Source organism: Archocentrus centrarchus, chromosome 5, assembly GCF_007364275.1.
Source record: "Archocentrus centrarchus isolate MPI-CPG fArcCen1 chromosome 5, fArcCen1, whole genome shotgun sequence".
NCBI lineage: Eukaryota > Metazoa > Chordata > Actinopteri > Cichliformes > Cichlidae > Archocentrus > Archocentrus centrarchus.
In genome coordinates this window covers 31,254,466-31,263,575 of record NC_044350.1, presented here as the reverse complement: position 1 = coordinate 31,263,575, position 9,110 = coordinate 31,254,466, and the positions used below count along the sequence as shown (strand labels likewise).

The 9,110-nt window shown below is 41.2% G+C and overlaps 1 protein-coding gene across 1 annotated transcript; it reads left to right on the top strand.

Annotated features, from left to right (window-relative positions):
• Positions 1-2,291: 2,291 nt before the first annotated feature.
• Positions 2,292-8,648, top strand: dram2b (DNA-damage regulated autophagy modulator 2b). Its single transcript, XM_030729395.1, has 8 exons — positions 2,292-2,479; positions 4,832-4,993; positions 5,544-5,611; positions 5,754-5,896; positions 5,985-6,162; positions 6,765-6,847; positions 7,053-7,145; positions 7,291-8,648. Exons 2-8 carry the CDS (start codon positions 4,863-4,865, stop codon positions 7,423-7,425), a joined length of 831 nt encoding a protein of 276 aa, XP_030585255.1. The 5' UTR covers positions 2,292-2,479; positions 4,832-4,862; the 3' UTR covers positions 7,426-8,648.
• Positions 8,649-9,110: the final 462 nt, after the last annotated feature.

Genomic DNA, 9,110 nt, shown 5'->3' with positions numbered 1-9,110 from the left:
CATTATCTTCTGTCTTTTTATGTAACTCCAGACTGAATGTAATATGTGAAGATCAGAGCTCTGTGGGGTCCACCATCTGCTGGAGCTCCTTCTTTTCTTGTTGCTGAATCTGGCAGCATGTTTGGGCTCGCTGTCGTGCCGCAACAGGATTTAGGATCAGATGCCTCCCTGGAGGTTCTGCTTCACAGATAAGAATCTCAACATCTAAAGTGCCTTAAGCCACAGAATTAAAGGTTTGCTACACAAACATGCACATAAAACACATAAATGGGATTAAATGCTGATTTCCAGCTCCATATTTTTAATTCTCCTACTCTGCTGAAGTAGATTTACATGAAACACAATTAAAAGAAAATTGTATCTTCTTGTTCTTGTAGCTTTTCTCTCTTTAAACCCTTTTAGGTCTAAGTGATCATCAGCAAAGACTCCAAAGGGACTTTCTTTTGTTCATTTTTGGTTTTGAGCAATGACTTTTGAAAAATGATTATGTTCTCCTGATTGCCAAGACCTGAAAGAACATTTTAAATTTAAAACAATTTAAAACAACTTTTGATATTCTGATGGAAGTAGGATTAAGTTCATCAATGACACATGACTCATGCGACACAGTAACAGAGTAACAGGTCAACACTAAAGCAGTTTAGGGCTCATTCTCTCTAAGTCAGCTTCACCGTGTTCCCTACATTAACACTATCAGTTAGTGCACCTGTTCCACCATCCAGGTGCTTTTTTTCTCACCAAGGGTTTGACGCTGGGCTCAGCAGGTGAGCACGGCTTCTGCACAGTGACCCCGAACAAAACAGTGCTCTGAACATGAGGTCGCTGAGGACGGTTGCTCGCCCAGTGCAAACCAGCCATCAGGCACAACATAGAAAAATGAGTCTGTACCCCATAAGACATTTGAACATCAAAGGGCTTTCAAGCATCTCTAATCATGAGGTGTAGCAACTCTAACCTTATGCATTTGTCGACTCCATCTCTGATACCAAAAGTCTGCTTGAACCGAGTTAAAATGTATTTCATTTGACATCTAAATTTGAAAATGCTCTGATTTGGATTTGACAGGCTCAGGCTCAGTGCCTTTAACAGACAAGGATTCCCAAAGATAAGTGAGAGCTATCTGATGTTTCTTTGAAAAGGATTGTTATGTTCTTGAAATTTTTTTATACTGGCCTTAAAGAAGTTGTGTTTGGCTTCGTGTCTTGTACTCCAAACATGCACTAAAGCTCCAATTTGGCACATACACTCGGGATAATGCATCATGAAATGATGATTGGGAATCTAAATATTTTGGGGGTACAAATCTACAAACAGCCTGTGATGCTCTTCAATAGGAAACATTCATTCCATCTGTAATATGCTGAGAAAATCCAATATTTACTATATGCAATTAAAGCAAGAGCAAATGCCCTGAGGCTGAGTTTGTGTCTCCCACATCATGGACAATCAAAACTGACTATATAAATAAAATATATAAATGGAAATACTTAAGCAGGATTGAAGTGACTGAATTACTTAACAAAGTGGTCCCCACAGCAGATCATCAGCTTCCATCCCATCCCACCCTATCCTGTCCTCTTCTGTCAACACCAGCCCTCTGCATGTCCTCCTTCATTGCATCCATGAACCTCCCTTGAGGTCTTTCTCTTCTCCTCCTGCCTGCCTGGCAGCTCCATCTTCAACATCCTTTGTCCATCATATCCACTATTGCTCCTCTGCACATGTCCACACTATCTCAGCCTTGCTTCTCTAACTTTGTCTCCAAAGTGCTCAGCCTGAGCTGTCTGATGTACTCATTTGTAATCTTGTCCATCCTGGTCACTCCCATAGAAAATCTTCAGCTCGTCCTTGTTTTCTTTTTGTCAGCGCCATCGTCTCCAAACCATACATCATAGCAGGGCTCCCTACCTTCGCTTTCACTCTTGCTGCTATCCTTTAGTCACAACTTACCCCAACACGTGTCTCCACCCACTCCACCCCACCTGAACTCTTTTCACCATCTCTTTGTGCACTGCCCGTTGCTCTGAGAAATTAAATAAATCAAGGCAATAATAAAATCAGTCAAGAAAAACAAAATCATAAATATCAATCAAATCACATATTTATATTTTTAGTTTATGTTTAGCAGATTTAATGAGATTTTTTTTTCCCATTGAGTCATTTATGTTGGTTTGTCAGTTTTGAGCCTGTTTGTCCTCCATACCTGCAGGTTCGCCTGCCAGTCCAAACTCAGGGCATAAGGTAACCATGAGATTTTTTTTGATTTTTTTTTTTAAAGACGCATGCGCAGTTTGCGAGTGAGGAACACGGACGTTGTAGGCGCATTTAAAAGTTTATATTTTGAATAGGAGTCGGCCACTTTTCCGACGATTAACGGCGGTCACCGGCGGTCTGAGCGGCTGGTTCGGTTTTGCAAAGGCGTGATTGGAGCAGTTTTGTCGGCGGAGCAGGTTCATGGTCGCTGCGGGACTCGAATAACGTGAGTTTCATTATGTTGAGGCAGAAAAAAAAATCTTGACTTTCTGTCCTTGTGATTGCTGGTTCCTCACTGTCACAGCGGTCTGCTTCAGGAGAGAAACCTGAAATAAAGATGTCACATTCAGCCTGTTAATGAGTGGAGGCTGCTTAACTCAGTTAGCTGTAGGTGGCTAACTGGCTGCTATTAATTTAGTGATTTTAGCCATGTTTTAAGCATGTTTTGTAAAGCTTTTTATCAGTATTTGTTGGCAAAATGTTGCCAGCTTAGCTCGATAAGTATTTTGCTCCTTCCGTTAGTAGCTGGGTGTTTATTTTTTCTTATAATTAAATTCGTGGGACATTTGCAGCGTAGTTTGATGTCAAAATCCTGGAACTGTATGTGAACGTCTCTCTGTGCGCTAATTAAAAGATACTTCTGTTTCACTTCCTCAGTGAATAGAAGGGGACTTCCAGAGCTCCTCTTTGTGCTACTCACCATTTTTATCAGTTAAAATGAGTTAAACAATAATTCACCTCGGCTTAACAAAATAAAATGAAGTCCATCCTCCTGTGTGAGGCAACATAAACTCTGCAGGACCTGCAGCAGATCAGTCACACTGTCAGACAGAAAGGGACATAAAACATATCAGGAAATATGACACAAACATTTGTCATGTGACAGGTATCATTTGATACTGACCAAATGATACCTGTTATCATTCAGAGGAGCTTTTCCTATAATCCAGTAAATTGTGTGTGTGTGTGGGGGGGGGGGGGGGGGGGGGGGGGGGGGTTGGTACTATCTAATTATCATTTTAAAATATATTTAATACATTTATTTATAATGATAAACATTATTTTGGGGTTTCAGCAGGAACGCATCTCCAGATCAGCACTTGTGCTTGAGTCAGTATGTGGGAAAAGGAGGAAATAAAATGGGACGTCTGGCCACCCTACTCCAAGCATGAGAGACGTGTTCTTTAAACTGTACATGTTAAACGATGCCATGATGGCTCAGAGCCAGGGGGGGGGAAAGTATGCTGGGCATGTTGAACAACCAGTTGCTGGCCTGTTTTTATCCGGTGACTGTGGATACGTTTATTTACAGTCTGTATTTTCTCGTTAAAATTCAAACCAAAGTTTTTAATCAAACCGCCTGTATAAAGAGTTCAAATGAGAAGGAAAGTCATGTTCACGTCCACTTCCTTTTTGTTTCACACACATCAAAATTACAGCTGCAGTCAAACTGTTTCATTTGCCACAATCTTAAAAATCGTTTCACTTCTAAATTTGGCAGATTTCTTGTAAACTTTGCTGAAAGCTGACAGCAGCCGTCCCGTCGGTGTTTCTGTCAGTGATGCCTGCAGGGGTGAATCTAAAGAGTGGCTCAGCACTCCTCTACATTTATTCTAAAGCTTTAGGTACAATGGTTTTCATCCTACATACATAATTTAAATCTAACTATAAATAGCAGCATACAAAGTAATTAAACTGGCTTTTTTAGTGGACCACTGAAAGTCTGATCACGTGGGGAAAATGTTATGTTGAACACTGTCTTTATATTTATTTAAACACACTGAAAATCGCATTTGAAAAATATTGTTTTTCACTGAAGAAAGTTCACTTTCTGTATTGGAAGCACTAAAATGCCTCCCAGTGAGTACGCAGATATATTTATTTGAAAGTTTCCTTACTGGATACAAAATGTCTCCTACATAACTGAAAGTATTCAAGATTCCACGTCACGCTGGCCTACTTTTAACCTCAGATTTTACTTCCTACTTTCAACAGCTTTTTTTTTTTTTTTTTAAATGTACGTGAACGTGACCCAACTCAAACTCGTCCACATGCAGATGCAAACAAAATGTATAAATTATTCATCGTTTGTTGTCTGAATGTTCTCACAGGTATTTGTGCCCGTGAGACTGAAGGAAAGGAAAAATAAAGACTTCTTTCATTGTTCGGTCAGGTCTCAACATCAGTGTAATAAATAGACTGTTGGACTCTTAACAGATTAAACAAGTCAGACTGAAATCTAACCAGCATGCATGTTTTTTTTTTTTTTAATAACCTACTTTGAATATCAGTGTAATGGGATATGTAATAGTTTCAATGGCTTTGGCACTCTGGATGTTTTATTACTGGAGGAAACCTTTTGGGTAAACATTAACAGGCCACATCACCATGAATAGCAGCTGATCAAACCAAGTTAGAGCATATGAAAGCTCTTCTTTTTACCTGCATTTTAGATACCAGGCTCAGCTTCTAGCTGTGAGTCCTTCTGTCTTATTTTTACAGTATGAAAGTAACATTTTGCACTGAGTCGTTAAATATGCCCAGATAATTGAATAACGATGATGATGTTTTGGAACAGGCCAGGGTGAAGCAGCAACAGTGAGGACACCATGTGGTGGTTCCAGCAGGGTCTGTGCTTCCTGCCCGCTGCTCTGGTCATCTGGACGGCCGCGTCCTTCATCTTTGCTTACATCACAGCGGTGGTGTTGAGACACGTGGATCCTTTTGTGCCGTACATCAGGTCTGAGCACACACACACACACACACTCACACACACACAGAGGACTGAAAATGAGGACGCTGTGGAATAATTTCTCTGATCAGATTTCTTCATGGGCCCACAGAGAGGCTACAGGAATCATTTTAGTCACTTTAAGTGTCTTTGTTAGTAATATTTTTAATGATTTGAGCAGCTGTTTAGTTGAAATTTAAATTTCATAGAAATCTCTTCAGGTATTTAATTTCACAGTTTGTGGCTGATGCAAAGTTTTTAGGCACTTTTGAAATAACGAGTCTCTGATTTCAGACAGAAAGTAAAACAGCAACACTCAGATTTGCTGAGACATTTTTAAAGTTCAGGTTTTCTTCGCAGTAAATAAACATCAGCATCGGACTTCATGCTTTATGCTTTATAAACAAACATTATTCCAGGTTAAATTTTTTTGTTGTTGCCATTTTCGATGCATAAACGTCCTAAAACTCTTCATCTCTTTGATGTTGAAGACAAATTCATTTAACCTTCATTTTTATAACAAATAAACCAAAGTTTTACGACCTGTCGTGTGCTGCAGTGACACAGGAACGATGGCGCCAGAGAGGTGTGTGTTTGGCATCATGTTGGACGTGTCTGCCTTTTTAGGTAACACACACACAGGCTCTGTGTTAAATTGCATTCTCTAAAGATGGTCATATAAAACACATGTGAACCTGTTTCTGTGTGTAAAAAATGCCAGTGAACACACACACACACATTATAGCTGATATGCTTATTGTGTTTGCAGGAATAGCCACGATGTACGTGCGTTACAAACAGGTGGAGGGTCTGTTGGGTGAGGACGACTTCAAACTCCTCAGGCTGAACTGCATCGGGCTCTGGCTGGGCTGGACCAGCTCCTTCGGCATGTGCGTGGTGGCAAACTTCCAGGTGAGTGCCGCTGGCTGGTCTGGGATCGTTTTCCGCCCACTCGGGTTCTGAAGTGTTGAGCGTTTCATCTGTGTGTCTGTCAGAGCAGAAGACGACGCTGTTCTACATGCACCTCGTGGGGGCAATTCTCACCTTTGGGTTCGGGGCTCTTTACATCATCGTTCAGACGCTGCTCTCGTACTACATGCACCCTCACATCCACAGCAGGACCGTCTACCTGGCGCGCCTCGGTATCGGGGCCTGGACCTTGGGCAGCATCATCAGCAGTATCCTTAGACCCGGTGATGCACAGACTCTAGAGTTGCAGTGATTATATTCAGTTACTTCTCTTTGCAGCTTTTATCTAAACCAAGCAGAAGTACCTCGAGTTGGTATTTTGTGTGAATTGCTTTGCAGACTAAAGTTAAAACCCTGCTTTGATTGGCAAGCGTGCCTATAATAGCCGTCTGCTGGGCCTCATCTTCACTAACTTTGACCCGTTGACCATTTCGGTGCCTTTTGGAGCGTATTTAATGGAGACATCTGAGAAATCATTTGGCTCAAATCACGTTGAAGCCTCTTCAAGAAGTTTGCGCTTCAGTTTGAGTGCACAAAATTCAGTCAGTTACTTTGACGCTAATGTCGAGTAACTGACGTGTTGCAGTTTATCATGCTAGCTAGTGTGAGCTGATCATTTAGCACTAACCCCCCCCCCGTAAAAATGGCACCAGGCAATCAATCAAAATGCCACCACTGAGGATAAAAACATGCACTCCATAACCAACGGGTGCATCACAGCGGCTGCATCTATCTCTATATCAGTCTCTCGTGTCTGATTTCATGTCCTGATGACTCTGAAAACCGTGTGTGATCCTCAGCAGCCTGTCAGTGTTTATATCTTCAGTCATCATGTACACCAGTCTGATTGGAGTGGACGTTCCTCGCAAACTCCACTGGACTCCCGGCGAGACGGTCAGTAGCCCTCTGTGTGTTCACAGTAATAAAGTTTCGAGTTTCAGAAGTGCTACTAAGATTGTACTCAACTTGAGAAATATGTTTTTTTTTATATATATATATTAGATCTTAGAAAGAACTTTGATTTGAGCCAGGAACAGAAAAGTGCTGATCCAGCTGCCGACACTCTTTCTGTTTAGCATTATTGTTGTTTTTCCTTCAGGGTTACACGGCTCACATTGTCAGCACAGTGTCAGAGTGGTTTCTGGCCTTCTCCTTCATCAGCTTCTTCTTAACCTACATCAGAGATTTTCAGGTACTCCTCTTCTCACTCACACAGCAGCACACAGCAGCTGCTAACTCTCGAGTTAGATGAGATCAGTACCATCCTCTCCTTTTTTTATGTCCACATTTACAAAGACGCATCTTCCTAACTTTTTCTTTGTTTCTTTTTAATGAAGAAAATAACTCTGCGAGCAGAAGTCGACCTGCAGAGCAGCCACCTGTATGACTCGACTCACAGACGCATCGCTGCGTCACATCACAACAAGCGTGCACCTTCTGAAGCGTCTCCACTGCTGGCGGGAGCAACATGATGAGCAGCGTGGCCTTCACCAACCCCCCCCCCCCTTTTTTTTTTAAACATTAAATTTAAAGGCATTTTATAAAAGTATTATGACAGCTGCGGTGGCTCTTACAGGGTCAGAACACACATATGTGTCCTCCTTCTTATGATACTGTAATATGCAGTCAGATATTAAGGTTTGACACTTATGCTCAAGGTTTCTTCCTCTGCCTCTATGACGTGAAAGTGAATTTAGCTGCTCACGGCATTAAAAACCATTAAATCAGAGTCCTAAAAGCAGCGAGACGTTATAATAAACACAGCACACCCACACCTGTGTGCATTTATGGTCCCCCCCAAAACTCTTTGGTGGAGAAAGAACTGTCTAAAGAGAAACTACATGAAACCCGTCTGACTGGAGAGATGATACTGACAGGAGAGATTTGTGTGTGTGTGTGTGTGTGATCTGACCCTGTAAATGTGATGCTTTTACACTATTCTGTCAAACCATGTAATCTCTCTGCACTTTGCTCTTTAAAAAAAAAAAAAAATTATTTGTGCTGATTTATAAAAATTGTTACTGCTGTTCCTTCACGAGTCTGTGGGAGCCGTTTAAATCTGAGCCAGTTTTTTGGAGTCGAGCCGCCGGCTCGTTGAGGTCAGCAAACAGTTTTCCCGACTTTAAACTGTCATTTAACTGAAATAAGTTTATCTGCATGCTGGGTGGGTTTTTTTTTTCATGCAGCAAATGTAAAGGTGTTAAAACATTCCTACAGAAAGACTAAAAACTGTAACTTTATAACTCACTTTCTTATAGATTAGCACATTTTTTAAAAGGATTTTAAGCTTTCCAAAGTCAGTCCACTTTACCTGTTGGAACATTTGTCATTTACAGCTGCTTTAAAGGTGCGCTGTTGAGGAAAAATTGTTTACTGTCATGTTAAAGTCCAAACCACTCTGTTTACTATTTTTTAAACCTTAATGATATTACCTTTAAATATCCTCCTGGCACACTACAGACGACACCTCCCCTGCTGCCAGTTACCTGAGAACTACTCATACAGATATGTATTCAAGTAACAAGCTTCTAATTTTTCACCCCGTTTCTGTGCTGTGATGTTTGCTGGTATCTGTTGTACATTTTCACATGAAGACTAACAAAGATGCACTTATGTTTCAGTGCTTTACAGACATGTAAACTGCAGTTTTATCTATGCGAATATTTTGATATTAAATAAACACACTGTGGAGCCGTCCGGTCTCATTTAGCGCCTTCTTTTGGTTTGGTTGGTGAGCATTTAGCAGCTTAAGCTCCAGATGGTTCTCTCAGGAGCTGGAGAACAAACTGGTGTTTTCAGAACATCTTTTCCAGCAGCATTAAGAGAAAGACAGCAGGCAAATGGTTAACTATTTTCAGGTGCTCCTTTGCCACAAGGGGTCACAGGTAGTGCCACATGTTTGATTTGGTTGAGTTTTACACCTGACGCAACACCAAAGGGGTTTTGTGCCTCTGGGTGGAATTGAACCGTCACCCTTTCACTTGCCAAGTGAATGTGTTAATCTGCACACCAGTCTTCTAACTAAAATTTGAGAGAATTGTACAACAGCAAAGACTGTCGTAGAAGTTTAATTTCCAGTAGAAAATAAGCTTGTTAAAACATTTTGTGGCTCCTACTTTCTAAAATGGCACTGCAGTCTTTCACCACCAGGGGGCAG

What these genes read in the sequence shown, in the direction of transcription:
- dram2b (XM_030729395.1), top strand. Translation starts at nt 4,863, where the DNA reads ATGTGGTGGTTCCAGCAGGGTCTGTGCTTCCTGCCCGCTGCTCTGGTC. An exon ending in ACTGGACTCCCGGCGAGACG is followed by an intron (nt 6,848 to 7,052) that starts GTCAGTAGCCCT and finishes TTTTTCCTTCAG; the next exon opens with GGTTACACGGCTCACATTGT. An exon ending in CCTACATCAGAGATTTTCAG is followed by an intron (nt 7,146 to 7,290) that starts GTACTCCTCTTC and finishes TTTTTAATGAAG; the next exon opens with AAAATAACTCTGCGAGCAGA.